Source organism: Eupeodes corollae, chromosome 1, assembly GCF_945859685.1.
Source record: "Eupeodes corollae chromosome 1, idEupCoro1.1, whole genome shotgun sequence".
NCBI lineage: Eukaryota > Metazoa > Arthropoda > Insecta > Diptera > Syrphidae > Eupeodes > Eupeodes corollae.
In genome coordinates this window covers 242,646,331-242,664,511 of record NC_079147.1, presented here as the reverse complement: position 1 = coordinate 242,664,511, position 18,181 = coordinate 242,646,331, and the positions used below count along the sequence as shown (strand labels likewise).

General features: G+C 33.3%; 1 protein-coding gene across 1 annotated transcript in view; it reads left to right on the top strand.

Annotated features, from left to right (window-relative positions):
* Positions 1-1,411: 1,411 nt before the first annotated feature.
* LOC129953881 (serum response factor homolog) overlaps positions 1,412-18,181 on the top strand; it is a 220,768-nt gene continuing 203,998 nt past the window's right edge. The window contains exon 1 of the mRNA XM_056067408.1: positions 1,412-3,108. Coding sequence (XP_055923383.1) covers positions 2,482-3,108 — 627 coding nt within the window. The 5' untranslated portion in view covers positions 1,412-2,481. The remainder of the gene's footprint in view (positions 3,109-18,181) is intronic.

Here is an 18,181-nt window from a genome sequence, read left to right as displayed (position 1 = left end):
CATAGTTCGTATACCAACCTACTTATAAAACAATTTAATTTAAAAATAAAACGTTAACTTTTAAAAAATGTCATCCACTAGTTAAAAGAACATGCAAATTTATTTAATTGATATTAAAAAATTTAATTCAAAAACCTAATTTGGCTTTGTTTTAGTTAACTTCTTTTTTCTCGAATTCAGAATTTAAAACAAACTTAAAAGAACCAGAATACTTTGAACCAAAAAAAAAAATAAATTTCTCGTGCTTGCGAGGTCTTGAAATTCTCCCAAGTTTCAACTATAGGTATTAAATAAAAATAGGTAGGTAGATACTAAGTATCAACCTATACCTATCTAAATTTCTGTTTAAAAGTCTTAGGTATGTTTATAGTAAAGTTTTAATAGCTAGTATCGATTTTCTTAATTGCTTCTTAAATAATTACGTAAGTACACTTTGGTATGTTGTGCGTTTCAAATTTCTAGTAAAATCCAGTTTATATAAATTTAATTCTAAAGATCACATAGCTACAAAAGTAAGTATAGATAGGTATAGGCTGACATCTGACGGCTGACACTATACGACGCATACGCGCGATCAAAATTGATTGATGTCCTTAATGTTTTCATTAAAAATATTTGTCCAATTGGTAAACTCACAGTGTAAATAGGGGCACATAAATAATCCGCAGTGGGAGAGGCCATCTACCACCACCACCACCAATTCTATTTAGTTACTGAAAACTAGGTATTAAACGATCTTTACCTACTCTAGTGTGGAGACTTCAAGACTTCAAGCAAGACAGTACATAAATGGGAGGAGTTCCAACTCCCAACTAGGTAGATAGATGGATAGATAGATACACTGAAGGCAAGATCATTTGCAGACTTCAACTGAATTAGATACTGCAATAAAAATAATTAGAAATAAAATACCAATTAGATTTAATGTTGGGACCATTGAAACACGAATCAACTGTCAAATGCGAGTAACTGAACAAATAGGAAAAGGTAAAGTCATTTAATGATTTACGCCTACAAATCATATCATGAATATTAATAAAATATTTAATAAAAAGAAGTAAAGGTACCTTACTTTCAAAGCTGGGCTCAGGGCTCTCAGCAGAAAAGCTCTCTGCCCACGCAAATAAGTCTCGCCTCCTTCAACTAATGGACCTCGTAATAAAACTTCAAGCGAAACAAACAGACAAATCGCTTTCGCATTTTAAAAGCTCCCTTGTTGTGCAGACTGAGTATTGTGTTGCTTGAGATCAGTCGAGAGAGTAAAATAACTGTCATCGATCTTTGCTGCATCTCGCTTACACTTCTGCGAAAAGATCATACACCATAACGATCGATCGCTACACACTCAGCAGCAGAGACCATTAAATCCATGGCTGGCCGCTGCCGCTCTACTCAGTGCTTCTGCTTAGTCTCACATCTCACTTCTGCTGCGTGTCTCCGCTCCGCTTAGTTGTTTTTAGTCTTCTAGTTTGTCTGCGAAGATCTTTTTCGTCTGTCACTTTTGACTCGATCGATTTTATTTTGGATTTTGCGTTTAGTTCGCTCAGTGCGCATGAATCGACGTATTATTCATAGGCGCGCTTCCATCTAGAGAGGAAGAGGCTCGTGTGTGCAAAATTATATTTGATCTTTTTTCCTTACCAAATCAATAATTATTTTATTACCGATCGTACCGTTGTTTTTATTTCTTGTGGTTTATTTTATAATCATCATACCTAAAACAAGATAAATTAACCTTTCCATAAAACTTGTAGACATTGAGTGGCGTTCTACAGTGTCTCTCAAGATAACAAACAACACAAAAATATATAAAAATAATAAAAAAAATAACCGAAGCGAAATCGGAAACGCTGGCAATTATATTATTCCTCCTTGTCCAAAGTGTGTGCGTCAAAAAGAGAGGAATAGAGATAAAAATTATTTGTATAATTCCCAATCCCAACTTTTTTTTGACAGAAAGAAAATTGCATTGTGTGTAAATTAAAAGAATTAGCAATAAAATTGTACGAATAGGAAATTGCATTGCAAAATTAATTAATGGTAGTGCCTGCTGCTGCTGCAAGACATGCGTAAATGAGTCTGGGTAATAAAATATACCTAGCCGTCGCCTTATCTCGTTTATTTTTGGATTATTAAGTATACCATCCGCGGCAGCATAATAATAAAAAGATACAGATACTAAATAAAACTAGAACCAAAAGCAAAACCATAACAAAAATTAATCCAACAATTGTGTAAAGTGTAAAGTGTAATTGTGACGTTTGACAGATAAATTCGCCCGGCAGAATATTGTGTTGTTCTGTATCTGTTTACACAGCTGAGTGTTTTGCTTTATATTTTAATTTAAAGGGGAAAAGGCGGTAGAAGAAGTAAAAACTACGCTCGACATCGATACTTATCCTTAAGGATATCCTTGTTGCTTATTTTTTTTCCAAACTGAGTTATTTAAACGGCTACGCGGTGGAGAACTTTTACCTTAGAATGGACCCATCGCGAGGTGATTCGCGATACAATCTGAACTACAGTATGAGCAGTATAGGGCTCAGCCTGGCAGACCAGACGGATATTTATGGCAACCCTGGTGCGGCGGCTGCGCTGGGCGGCCGACCACCCAGTGGAGGACTAATACAACCGATGGGTGGTGGAAGTACTCCTGGCGGTGGAGGAGGAGGTGGTGGTGGTCGGACGGGTGGCAGTAATCTAATGTCAAACTCAAGTCAGTGTCAATCGCTGAGCAACACGGGTAACGCTAGTGGCGGTGGCAACGGCGGCGGTGGACAATCGCGAGGTATTAAACGTTCGAGTTCAGATTGTTATGACGATCATCATCGCGGCGGCAGTGGCTCTGGCGGTATGACTTCCCAATCATTACAAGGACTAGAATCGTGTGCCGGTGGAGGCAGTGGAAATGGCACCAATCCAGTCGGACAACAGGGCAATGTGCCCGATGTCGTCGATGACAGCTACACTTCGTTGCAGAACAAGAAATCACCACCGGCCAACGGCAAGAAAACAAAAGGCCGCGTCAAGATTAAAATGGAATACATCGATAATAAATTGCGGCGGTATACAACATTTTCCAAAAGGAAAACTGGAATCATGAAGAAGGTAAGTCCCGTGCATTCCTCAGGGATTGGGAAAATTCGATTTTGCTAACAGATGAACCTAACCGGGGGCATTTGAAGTGTTTTTTTTTTTTCAATCCGAGAGTTTGTTGAATATTTTTGTGTTCTGTCAGAATGACACAGAGAAACATAACCTCGAAATTTGTTCCCAACAGGGGAGAGTTTTTTTCTGTTTCATTTTTATTTTGATAAAGTGCAGCTGCGCACTACTACACATGTGCTCGAATGTCAAATTTACCTATATGTATATGGAAAGTGTGCAGTGTTATAATTTGGTGTGAGTGAGTTTCTGCAAGAAAATGAGAGCGACTTCTTGACGATATGAGAGGAAAAAGTGAACATGCTCTTGATTTCTCCTCTTTTTATTTTTGTATATTTTGTTGGTGGTTTGTAGTGTCATTTTTGTGCAGATGACGTTTCTTTTGTTTTTATATCGAGAGCATTGCCAGAAATTATTATTTTATTTTCATTTATAAAAACTGTGTGGATTGTTTTCATGGATTTTGTGGGTCGCCTACACTTCTTTGGTGGGAATTAAATTATGTGGGATGTAAAAGATATATTTTGTTTTATATTTCTTTTGTTTCATTTTAAGATTGTTATTTTTTTGTTTTGTATTATTTGTAGGTACATAGTTTTTTTTATTTTTATTAAATAAAAGATTGAAATAAATAAATTAACTGTCGTCAATAATTTGTTTTTATAAGTTGTTTTACCATTTTGGGTAATTGTGAAAATAATAGAATTGACAGTTAACAACAGAGGGAGAGCAGCGAGTAGGTTAAAATGTAAAATAGAAGAATTTTTTTAATTTTAATGTTTAGGTAGATATAAAAGGAAGGTAAAAGATTGGCATCAGAGGGAGAGTTATTTTTATTGCGGAAATAATTTTATTTTAGTTTTTATCTATTGGCTAAAAGTTGTCCAAAAGTGTTTTCTTAACTTAGTTTTACCTGCATAATCAATTGATTATACATATTTTGATTTTACCTCTCACAAAAATGTTAAGTAGGTGTTTAAAGTAACGGTAATTGACATATTTTTGAAATTAAGATAGGACTGAAATTGCAATTTTGTTTTCCTGCGGTAAATAAAAGGTTTTCAATTGAATGATTTTGTAACTGATCTTTCAGATTTTTACTTTCGAGTAAAATAAAAGAAATCTAAGTTTGAATTATAATGAATTATGACTTATTCACACGTCGAACTTGAAGATTGTATTTGAGAATATTAAAATCTTTTATTTGAAGAAAAAAAAGTAAAAAATTAAATTTCTAGACGGTCAAATTGCTTCGTTTTATTTCCAACTTTTTTAAGTTTGTAGAAATATTGTGTATTATTTGGCGTCTAAAACTTCTAAAATTTAAACTAAAAGTTTTAAACCCTATGAAATGCGTAGCTAGATTTTTTTCTAAAATGTGCAAATATTGAAATAGTAATGTTACTCAAAAATTCACTTAAAATTAAAGGGCGCAAAAATTGTAACTCTTTTTATTATTTTATGAAATATTTTCGATAAGATTTTGGGATGTATTTTGAAGAAAGTTACTTTTTTTAGATTTAAGCTCCCAGGATCTTTATAAGGTTTTCGAAAGTTATGGTAGAAAGTTGCAGAGATTAGAAAATACTAATTAAATTTTATGTGAATTCGCTTGTTTTTGGTTTTTCAGTAAAGACATTTTTGGATCAGCGCAAAATAATATTACATTTTATTTAAAATGTTCCCATTTTAATTTAACACAAGACCCTTCCAAAATGTTAAAATAAATAAATTAGGTAAAATTAAGATTTTCAAATCTTAAGTAAAGCACAATTTAGCTAATTTATGTTTAATTTGTATCTCATTTGGTGCTATTTAAGAATGTGTTATTATCTAATTAGTATGTTTTAAGTATTTAAAAAATGTTTTTTTTATACTAAAACCGTGAAGTTATTTTGTTTTGATTTTCAATTAGTCAGTTCCAATTATAATTTACTTATTTGTTATACATATTTGAATTAAACAACAAATAATAATTAAAATACTTAACTAATTAAAAACGTATTGTGTGTAATTGTGATGATGAGAAAATTTATAAAATGTTTATTTTTCTTTTCCGATTTGAATTTGTTCATAGATAATGTGAATACGAATTTTAACAAAAACTTAAGTCTACAAAAATATTTAAAAAAAATTTGCTTACATACAATTAAGCCATCAATATATGGGAAAAGATTTCGTCAAAAAAGAAGAAACTTAACAATGATAAATTAATTTATTTATGCAAAATATTCATTTAATAACTAGAAGTTCAGATGATATTTTATTTTTACAAAATATCTTTTAAAAACTTATAACAGTAACGATATGTTGTTTTTATCGATTTTGGAAGTGGACATGTAATCAATCCATCTGCAATGAAGTACATTTATAAATACTAACCCTAATGAAGGCAACTGTTTTTAACTTCTGTGCAGCTAGTATTTAGTTGAATATCCTTTCTGTTTTATTATTTCTGCGCATCTTTTTTGCATTGTACCTATAACCAATGAGCACTGGGCAGGAGTTCTCTTTTAACCACTCTTCTATAACAATGTTCCAAAGAGAAGCCTTATTCGTAGGTTTTCTAGCCGTAACTGCTTTTTTTTATGATACCCTATAGATTTTCTATGGGATTCAGATCCGGGCTTTGAGCAGGCCACTCCAGGACTTGGATTGAATATGATTCAAACCAGGATTTAACGACTCGAGTGCAATGCTTCGGGTCGTTGTCCTGTTGAAATATCTAGGCTAACGTGAAATTGCCAGCATAATCCCTATTTAAATGACTGTCCAAAATGTCCTTATACATTTCTCCTGTCATACTTCCATGAATTTGCACCAATGAGCCAACCATCAAGGAAAACCCTCCATGTTTTACAATTTTTTTTTGTGTATTTCGGGTCCAATACTTTTAATGGAGGACGCTTTGTATTGAACTTGGATTCGGTAATCATTCTTCGAGCAATATTTGTTTTTTGACAGGTTGAGAATACGTCTAGCGATTTTTCCATTCAAATTTTTTTCTTGAAGTCGCCTTCGTATGGTTCTTGCTGATATTTGTCCATCATAGTTCTCCTCCTTTTCGGTTCTTAATTGAACGGATGTTAAACATGGATCCACTTAAGAAAAATTTACTAATGTCCTGTCCTGAGCCGGAGTCGCTTTTCGTGGCTTTTTTCGATTTAGGTTCTCAAAGGTTTGTTGTTTTTTTTTTAAATATTGAACTGCGTTCCTAAGTTTACCTCTAAAAAAACCTAGTAATTTGCTTACTTTTATAACATTTTTGTACTTTTTGAAACATTTAACAATAATTTTTCTTTCACATGGAGTAGAGGTTTTATTTTTTTCCCATCATCATCAATTAAATATTTTAATAATACATTTCCTTAATAATAAAACCGTTTTACATGAAATAATATAAAAGAACCTGTTTCAATGTAAGGGCTTAATTATGTGATCACCTGCACTGCGACTCATCAAGAAATAAAGCTCTTTGTTAAAAAAGCAAAACATCCTTGAACCTTAGGTGACATACGGTTTTCATATTGAGATAATGTTAGTTAATAACCGTAAAAAAACAGACACAAAGTGATACAGGGAAAGCTTTATTGAAGAGAATAGGGTACATTCGTTTCGTGACTTTATGTCAAACTAAATTGTTCAAGTGTCATTGGTATAATTCGTTCAAATTTGTTAGAATCATTTACGGACGACTATTGCTAGAAAATGTTGACCTGTCAAACTTAAAATATAAAGTATTCAATAATTCCAATTTCAGGCTCGATTTAGATGAAGAATTGCTTTTTATTTTCATTGGGACTTACCAATAATTATTGACTAAACAAGAGTTTAGATAAACGCCACGTTAAACTTTAGAGACGAGTTTATTCGTGTGTTAACCAATAACCAAAGGAAACACGTCTTTAACTAAACTGTGCTCTATAAAATTATCTACTACATTTGTTGCCAAACAGACAGCTGCTGTCGAAATGACATTCCCCACGTTCAGGATGCTAACAGATACGTATCCGAATTCCGAATCCAAAAAAAATTTAAAAAACAAATTCCGCATTATCTAATTGGAAGTCCACTGATGACATTGTAGATATTTCAATGTTGATCTCAGAAAGTTCTTTTTTAGCCGATTCCATTGCTCAATAGCTGTAAAGGCTGTAAAGCAATAGCCAGTGGCATTGAATATTTCCTGAATGCTCTGCCAAGCTTCAAATTTAGCTTTGAGTGTTTTTCCATCATTGTGTTTACTCTCCACTGTCATAGAAAACGGTTTCACTGCAACAGATAAAAGAAACATACGAACAATTTCTTTTGCTACCACCTGTCAGAATGACAACACAAACATGACGTTTACACTTAATCACGAAGTAAAACACGCGTTTCTCTACTCTAAAATTTAGAGTGACGTTTAGTGTTAAGCTGACTATTAAATTGATTATTGATATGGTTCATTATTTAGAGTCCACTTAAATATTTAAGTCGTCACTAAATTTGATTATTGGTAAGGCCCATTATCTTCTTTACAATTTAAATTTCTTGTTTGTAACAAAATCGTTCTCTTTGATAGTTCAATACTTATTTTTTGCCTCCTGAGCTAATTGACATTTAAACATTGCGTTTAGAAATAATGTGTTGACGCCAAATTGTTGCAAATCGTAACAATATAGGAACGACAAAAGTTTACGACTATTATTAATAATAACATATTAACATAGTTTGAAAAAAAAACATACTTATGTTAAATTGTATGTTTCATGTGTAAAGTTATTTTAAAATTTCACAGATTTAAGCGATCACTAATTTTAATGAATACCCTACGCAAAAATATCATGATAAAATAGTACTTTTGGTTTTAACGTAGGTGGCTCAAAATCACTAAGGGAGCAAGGTTTTATGATAAACAAAATTGCAAGCTATAATGATGACTTTTAGTTTATATTTTTTGCAAAATTTGTATATAAATAAACTTTGACAGGATAGCTCACTGAATGCTATACATTTTTATTTAATATTGCTTGGTACTAAATACCTTACAGAAACCATCAATTCGGGAACGTTTTTCTAAGTTTTATAAAATCAACAGAAAAAAAAAACAAAGCACACAATTTTAACTTTGTTTAATAACATGGGTATATTATTTATCTAAATTAAATAAGTAATAATGAAAACAATACATTCAAAATCTTCTACAAGGAAAATGCGTGAAATCATGTCCGAGAACGTTCCCGAAATGACCGTTCACGTAATGACGATTTCAAATAAAAGCGCCCTTTGATTATACGGCGGCCATCTTAAATGCGATCTGACTTTGTCATTAGAAACATATTTAAGGTTTGTTTGTAATTTCGGGTCGTAAAAAAAAATGTCATCAATAATTAAATGTTATAAATACGTTCAAGAATTGACAACCTATTGATGTACGCTTTACGAATAATGAACGGGAAGGTACTTAAGTGCTTTGCACAACAAACGTGATTTTACACATTTCAAAAAGTCAATTTCAAACAAAAACACATTTAAATTATAAGAAATCAATTGACACTTATGTTAGGATAATAAAATTTGCATTCTGTTTTCTAAAACAAGACAATTTCGTAAAAACAAATTTAGTAGTAACGAATTGCCGTTTGGTTGCTACGAACTGTCAAATTCTATTCGCGTTCCACATACCATCCACACTGTAAGGAATAAATTGTTCGCGCTTAACTTAACCTCAAATTTATACCACTTTTGCTTTGTTTGTTGAAAAGGGTAATTATAAATTAACAATTCGTCGCTGTCTGCGAATAGAAATAAAGCTCATGTGAAGGAAAAGTCAAAATATGCGAACATCCACATTTGGCAGTTCGCAGTTCGTAGCTCATGTGCAAGATGCTTTATTAACATTTAAGCCTAGTACATACTTCCTCGTGAAGTGAACGTTCGCCAGTGGAGAAAGTGAACTTTTGACTTTGCTCACTGGTACACACTTGTGAGTACACGTTGTGAACATTTGACTTCATCTTCACCAACAGTTCCCGTACATTTTGCACGTGAATTGCCCGTGAACGAAAACTCTCCACTTTGTTCTCCACTCAGCTTCACGAGCAAGTTCACGGATGAACCAAAAACTGAAATTTGTATGGGTTCACGAGATGGTTCACAAGTATGTACTAGGCTTTAGATATAATTTATTTGACGAAAAATACTCTGACAGATGGTTTGCTATTGTTCTCTTCCTCGACTGACGTTTGACACCGAATGGCTATATTTTCTTAAAATTATTTGTTATCGATTATCGATATGTTTACTGAAATGACAAGTAAATAATCTTTTAGTATCCTTTCTAAAACTAGATTTCGTATACAAAATACGGTGTATTAAGTAATGACCGGGGTTAAATACCCTACATTTTTCAATCATTTTTTGGACTTGTTGATGAAAATTCTACATTAGGACTGTTTGATGGACTCACAAAAAAGGTTAGTTTTAGTATTTTATTAATTTTTTGTTCTCAATTAAGTCAAGATTTAAGACATTAAATTGCTAGCAAAGCTAATTCTGCACCTTGCTGATTTTAAGCCAGGTATCAAAATAGCTATAGGTTATAATGAAAAAGCAATAGAAATTTAAGAAAAATAGTAATTAGAATAAAAGTGTTATTATTTCTTAACAAAATTGTATGTTTTACCGTCGGGTGGTGTTTTGAAGTCATTCTTGAGGTTAACTTTTTGTTCTTGGGAAGTTTTAGTTATAGTTCATCAAAATAAAAATGGTTTCATCGTCAAATCAATATTTTGAGAACTTTTTGAGCTAGGTTAATGAATCACATGTTTGACATTTACGTGTTGTACTAACCAATTCTTTTTGTGGAAAACGTCAAAGAAAAGGTTAATTTGCAATTTTATTTTTTGATTTATACGAATGAATTGTGATGAATATAAAATTAGTTCATTATGAAAATAAAAATTTCCTTTGAGTTTAAAAATTCAATGGAATTTTACAGTCAAATGTTTTTAACTTACCCAAGGATATGCAATTAATAACGCTTTGCAATTTGGTAACCGAAGTTTCCACATCTATATAAAAAACGCATCTCTTTTAAAGTAATTTGATAATAAAAACAACCTGCTTCTTGGAATTCCTACCTTTTTGTATATTTTTGTAAAAGCTCTCTATAAATTCATATTTTTTATTGCTTCCTTAATATTTGCGGTATACATATTATGTATATAGTGGTTTTATTTTTGCTCGCATTTTTCAAAAACAAAAACTGAGAAATTTTTCTAAGAACATGTTAATATTTCCGAGAATTTAAAATATGAGTTTTCACTCAGATAAACAAACTTCAATTTAATAATTAAGTTAAAAAAATTAGTCTTTTCGCTATGAAATGCTACGGCGGTACCGAACGGGTCTATGTGAATATTTCGTTTGTCATGACTTCAATTCTAAGAGCTAGTTTGTTTTCAGTGGGTTATCTTCAATTCATGATTAGATGATTGTCGTTCCTAAGTGAACATCATGTCTAAGAATTTTTTTTTAAATAGTTGAACACTTGATTTTTCAAAAATTATTGCAGCTATCAAGCTCTTTTTACTTTTATTTATTAGAATTTCTAAAAGGTACATGATAACGTTGAGTTTAGTTTGTGAACGCACCCTTTTACTAATCATTGAACTGTCATTGTCAATTGATGTAGTAAAGTCAAAATTTTCATAAAGGTAAAGTACACGAATGAACAACGTCTTTAAAGTATACAAAAATTTGGAGTCAATGCTGAGTTAACTGCGAGTTAAACCGAGAGCTAGTTATTACTTAACTCAAGCTTAACTCATAACAAGTTTTTCAGTGGGGTTTAACTTTAAATTAATGAGTGGTATTTTAATTTAGTATTACTAAAAAATAAAGGAATTCAGTTCTCAAAAAACTGTTGATATCAAAAGTTTTTGACGTTTTGGTTGACAGTTAGGGAGCATACAAATATCCTTTCAAAATAAAATAAAACGCTTTGGCAGCGATCTGATAAGTCTTTTTCTTCTCAAAACAGGTAAACTTCGTATATATCCTCATCGCTCTGAATATAACAATAAATTATAAGTTGTTGGACAAAAAAAAAAATAACTTTTCAATTGCTATTTCAGTATCTTTCAAAAACATATGAATATTGAAACCAGAGTTAGCTCACCAATTTTGATGGGTTAAGTCAGAGTTAACTACTAGATTATAATGGATTGAAAAACATGTTTCAGGAATTAACTCGGAAATTAGTATCATCTCGCAACGAAAACCTGGCTCTAAGAGCGTAACCTCTAATTTCTGTTGCAATTCTTTTCTTTATCCAAGCAATACCAAGTTGAGTGCAAAAATGATGGTCTATATATGTTTAAAAGATATCATTGGGAATTCTGTTTCGTTAAGCTTGTGCTATTTTGCAGTGCATAAACAGTTTTTTCACCTCCATTGTATTTAGATAGGCTATCATTTCTGCCTCAGTTAAGAAGTTGCAGCCGAAGAAGAATCGCTTAGTTTCCATTAAAATCAGACATTTCCCTAGGAAATGAAAAACATCTTCTCTTTCCCTGAGGTTACACAAACTACATAAGATTGGGAGATCCTCTCTGTTTGGCATATAATTCAATTGAAGAAGTTCAGCACGCAGTCTCAACATCGTTGAAATTTCTTCCACGCAATTCTCATCTCTAAAGTAGATTTTTGGGCCTAGATTATGACAAAGTTGAGTGTAGATAACTCTGTGGTTAGAGCTGACTGCATCTTCAATTTTCTTCTCCCTAAGCTTCTCGTCAACGAAGGCAATAAATTTGTTTAAACTTCCATTCATTGAGATTTCCAAAATGCAGGTTTTGTTCGATACCACACCATTGCGAGAGCTCCTTCCGTTCCTCATACCAACTGAGACTTCGGTTGATTACGTGCAAAGCTGCTTTCTTTGGAAGTCTTATCATTATTCATATGTAGAACTTTTATAACATAGTCTACCTGACTTTTCAGCGTCTGAATAAAGAGTGGTGAGAGATCAGTTTCTAATGCAACTACGTAGTTTGGTGAGTTGGACGGCAGGTGAAATATCCTTTTGATAAAAAATCTCATCAACTTTTCTACACAATCGTATTGTTTGTAACTCCATACTTGCGATGCATAAAATAGTACTGATTCCGACACTGCTTTAAATACACAAAACTTACAGCTATGCGCACTACTTTTGTTGGCAAAACACTTTTTCCATGTAGCTCCAATCGCACTCTTGGCCTTAGAGAGACTATTTCTTCCACCTCCATTTCTGAAGACTAGTATTTTTTATTTGTTAAGGTTCCACAGTACCTATATAGGTTGATCATCAACTGAAGCGTTTGTGGTGCTGCTGATATAAGTATTATGTCGTCAGTGTAGAAAAGAGTCTTTATAGTGGTCCCCGCAAACTCAACTCCTCCATAAATATAATCTGTTAAATCTTCTATAAAAAATGCGAATAGAAGAGGACTCAGCGTACAGCCCTGTCGAACACCTGATTCCGTTTAAAACCATTCCGAAAATACCTCTCAATTCCAAACAGCTGCCTTTGTTTCGTTATACAGATTTTGTAAGACTTTTCCAAACTTTGAAGACATCCCAAGTGCATAAAGTTTGTAAATAAGCGCTCGCCTATCCACATCGTCAAAAGCTGCTTTAAAATCTACGAAAAAGCTGTACAGTTTTTTCCCGGTTGGAAGAAAAGTTTCGGCGAAACTTTTTATCACAAAGATGTAATCGATCGTAGAGTAACCAGGCCTAAAACCAGCTTAAAATTCTTTTAATAACACCGTTTTCGTTTATCCACTCATTGAGTCGTTGATGCAAAATTGACGAAAATATTTTATATGATGCATTAAGAAAGCTTATCCCACGATTGTGTGTACTTCCTTTTTTGTGAATCGGAAAAATTAAGGCCTCTTTAAACTCTTGCGGTATAATACTATGTTCCACAATTTGGTTGAATGAAATATAAAGTTTTTCAATAAGTTCCGATGTTCCGTATTTATAAAACTCAGCCGGTATTCTGTCGATGCCTACCGCTTTGCCATCTTTTAAGGTTTTTAAAGTGCGTCTTATCTCCTCTTGTGTTATTGGCGCATCTAAGAGAATATTGTCGAATTTAGGTTCAGCATACGATATATTTACGGACATGGACGAGGGATTTAAGAGTTCTTTGAAATGTTGACAGAGCGCAGTCGATGTTAGATATTGGTGAATCTTAAACTTATTTCCATTCAAGAGCTTTACCAGACTCCAAAAATCTGTAGCATTCTTACAGTGTGGCAACCTCCTAGACTCTTCTATAAAATATTGGTTTCGTTTTTGTTTACAAAGGTCTTTGTATATCTTATTGGCTTCTAAGTATTTATCTTCGCTGTATTCATTATTGTAAGCTCGAAGGGTCTCCAGCCACGTAAAAGATCTCTGTCTGGCACGCATACACTGACTATCAAACCAAGGTTCTATTGGCAATGTCTTCCTATGGTTGGTTCTAAAGGCTGAATATGCAGATCTTATGGAATTCGTGATCGATGCTATTTCGGAATCCACATTCATCAATAAAGAATTGAGGCTACTCTGATAGGAAGCTAGGTAATTAGGATTCCATTTTAATTTTGGTAACAGTTGTAAACGACTGCTACCATCCTCCTCACATCCAACGACTCGTAACTTCATAGTTGTGGGTAGATGATCCGAGAATGTCACTACATCAACTTTAAAATCAAGAAAATAATCGCTCCATGTCCCTTTTATTATGCAATAATCTATGACAGATTTTCCTTGTGCTCCAACAAAAGTTAGTTCACCAATATCGTCTGATGCGGATGTCCCGTTCACAATTCGCAGTCCAAAGGTGTCACATAGGTCAAGTAATCTCTTTCCTCTTGCATTACACGTTTCATCTTTGAAATGACGTATTATTCCAACCAATTCATTTACTAATCCGGTTTCATTCTCACATCTACCGTTAAAGTCGCCTGCTAAGAGAACGTTCTGATTTTCATTTGACATCATAAAATCATACAGTTTCTCGAAGTCAGAGTCCATCTATTGCAGTTTAGGTATATCGGTAAGATTATAAGTTTTTGGTTTCCAATTTTCAAGCGTATAAATGTAATTTGATAACTGGTTTCAAAGTTGTAGGATATATTTTTTTTTTGATTCCAATAATATTTTTATTTTTGATAATTAGCGCCATTGATCCAAAGCTTTTGAAAGTTTTGTATTTAAAAGCCTAAAAGAGAACAAACTAGCTCTAAGGGTATGGGAATTTGTGACTTAATTTTCGTTTTAAAATTAAATCTGTATATATGTAGATGCTTTCAATGAAACCCCGGTAGCACGAGGCCGTCCATTTCAGATTGAACATCTCTATAGAGCTTTGAAACTTCCCACCATGAATGATTCCTAAATTCAGATAAAAACGTTTTGAAAATTTCACAATCAAATGGCTTCATCTGAATTAGTTGTCGACGGCCCAGAAACCGCTTGCATCCAAAACTATTTTAGCTATAAACCGATAAAATAAGTCAAGAGGCAACATTTAATATTTTATCTTTTAATTAAGAAACACAATAGTAGGTAATCAAAATTATAACTAAAATAAAAATTGAAGAAAAAAAATTATAAAATAAAATTTTAAAGTAACTATAAAAGCAAACGACATGCGACAAAGTTTGACAATGGCAATGGCGTCCGCCGACGACGACGAAGACAACAACGCAGACCGAGACTGAGGCGATGGCTTCTGAAACCGCATGTCCGCTCTCGCTTGGCGCATACAATATTCCTCCTGATGTGCTCCCTGCGATAAGACGCTTTTAATGTACTTGCATTGTACAGAAGCTCAATGTGCGCACTTTCTTTACAAGTTACCCGCTTGGATACAAAACCCTTTATAGCTGATGATGGCTACTGGGTATATTATACATATAATCGAAAATGTGTAACAACAGTAGCACGACGACCAACGACCGACGACGACGGACTCCTACAAATTCATGTCTTTACAGTATAGGATTCATGATCGGACGCGCGACAAACGAAGTCCACGACGACCAAGACGACGATGAAAAGTCTGCATCTACATTCATACAGCCAAAAACCTTACAAAACCGCAAACGAACAAAGCGCCTCCTGTGCGCATTGATAATAATAAAAATCGCATTCAATATTATGCGCGAGGCGGAAGGTACTTTTTTAAATTCTGAGCCGCCACTGCCCCTGCCACCGCCTCTTCTATACCGCCATCAACATACATTCGAGGTCTCTCTGGCGTGATGCTTCTGCTTCTGCTTTTGCTCCTACTCTTATGCTTCTGAGACTGCGCTAGTACGCTGCGATCGGATGAGAATCTCGTCCCCGATTACCACGATTATTACGACATTCAAAATGTGGCACCCACAATGCTGATGCTGCATGCATGCATATGGTTGTGCCATTTTGCGGCAATGCGGTGACTTGAACCTCCTGCGTAGTGAACGGACACGCTGATCATACAGGATACATTGTTTGGTTTTTGGGTTCTTGTGTGTCGTCGTTGTCGTTGTCGTCTGTGTCCGCATCGTTACCATCCTTCTGACTTCCTGGCATGTGTTGCTATAGCAATGAACATTCATGAGATCGTTCGCATGGGCTCAATTTGAAAACCCGCCATAGATACACAATCACGTACCTTACCTACCTAACCTAACCAACCTACAGATGGGCGTAATGGTAATTTAATGAGAGCCATTGCTAGCGATTGTAATTGCCATCCCCATCATAGACAAGAATGTCATTTAACACAAATTGGGCAACTAAAATGCGTAGGCCTCCCTTTGTCTAAAATACTTAATTCAAAACAAAAATCTCTTTAACTAGATTTGAAACGTCTTGAACCTTTATGTATTTCAAATCATATATGTTCCTTAGTTTCAAAGTCCAGTTAATAAAGGTTTATACCTAATAAAAAATCCAACAGTTTTGAAACCTGGCACACTTACTAAAGGATGTTTGGTGATGACCCAAAAAAAAGTTCCCAAGAATCGGACGTGAGCTCTAGTGGCAGTTAAGAGAAACACGGAGTTTGTTTCAGTTTTTCACGTTTATCTCGAAAACTATTTGTCATATCAAAAAATTTAGTTCCACAAAATTAAAGATTATTAAATTTTATAAAAAAAAAGCTTTGATTATTTTTTTCCTATCTCTTATAGTTTATAAAATAACTCTAGCGGCGGTGAAGAGAAACAAACAAACAAACAAACTATTTGTCGTATCAAGAAATATTCTTTTGCAAAATTAAAGTTTATCAAATGTCATAAATAAATATGATATTAATTTGTTTGTACTTGTTTTAGCTTTTAAAATAACTCTATTGGCATTTAAGGAAAACATGTGTAGTGGCTTTAGCTTTTATTTTTAACCACGAAGTAACAAAATATTGACTATTTGCATGAATATCATAGCTAACATTAATAGTCATAAATAGTCGATTATTATTGACATTATTAAGAGAGTTGCATTTTCCATAGGACGTCTTCACATCCTTTTCTAAACACCTAACGCAATAGGTTTTGACACTAAAACGTGCGAATACAAAGAATCTCAATACGAGTGAACATAATGGAGTCTAGCTCCGTTTCGTTCAATTTTTCTCAGTTTCGTTAACTTAAGCAAAGAGCGATCCCAGTCGCTCGCCGCATAAGTAAAATTTGACAATTTTGATCAAATACACACAGGCCAACTCCACTGCAGATAATTTTTCTAAGAATGTTTATCATAACATAAAATATTCAAGTATGCCCAATTGCCACTACAAGATAGACAAAAACTTCAGATATCAAACATATCAGATATCAGACATTTAGTTGGAGAGGAAAATCTCGAATCAAATATTATTTTGACATGTAGATACGTGAGCAAAATTGCATTATGGATATCCGCAGTAATTTCACAAACTTAAGTTGGGTTTTTGACATAAGCTTATGTTTGCTTATGCCTATTATAGTTGGGCCTTTATCCAAGCTTAAGCTAACTTGCACGAACACTATTTTACATTTCAGATGTTCTACTCAATTTTGTTTGCTTTCGTTAACTTTCACTAAATTAAGCAAGTGTCATTGAAATAACACTTTTAATTTCTTAAACGTCAAATTTGAAACGCATTTCAACTCAATTTTAAATTTTTATGTTTTTGTTTCTTAATAATAATTTCTGTTCCTTGTTAACTTTGATCAGGATAATAAGATCCTTGTGTAAATACAAAATTTGTCATTGTCCAGTTCCTTAATTTTTAGGAACGTGACGAATACGAAGCAATTAGTCTTTCTATCGCGGTTCATAGGACTAACACCACGAGATAGCCTTTTGAGCTTGTTTTATTCATTTTATTCTCTTTTTTTTTATTAACAAAGTACTTTAAATGCAGAATGCAGTTTTTTTTAACTTTTGATGTTAAAATCAAACGGATCTAACTTAACGAAGATTATTACTTTTGCAATAATTAGAGCAGTTTGTATTTCTAAGATCTCAAAGAATTCTGTGTTCTCATAAATTTGTGTGCCTCCTGTGAAAAGAATACAAGTGCTACGATTCGATATCTCTTGATTGATTTCTATGAGAGAATGAATAGTGAAGTCTGTTTAAATATATTTCATCCTTCTGCTACGTCAATCTGGCTAAACAAGTTTTCAGAAATCTAAGAAATATGTAAACTGTCCAATATATATTTTGACACATTAGGATTTTTACTTCATCCCAGAAAAATGTATGACAATGTTTAAGAGTGGTATAATTTTGTGGTTAAGTTGTGCTCAGAAAATGTATTCGTTGAGTGTGGATGGTATGTGGAACGCGAATAGAGTTTGACAGTTCGTAGCAACCACACTGCGATTCGTTACTGCCAAATTGTTTTTACAAAATGTTCTTGTTTTAAAAAACAAAATGCTAATTTTATTATCCTAACATAAGTGTCAATTGATTTCTTATAATTTAAATGTGTTTTTGTTTGAAATTGACTTTTTGA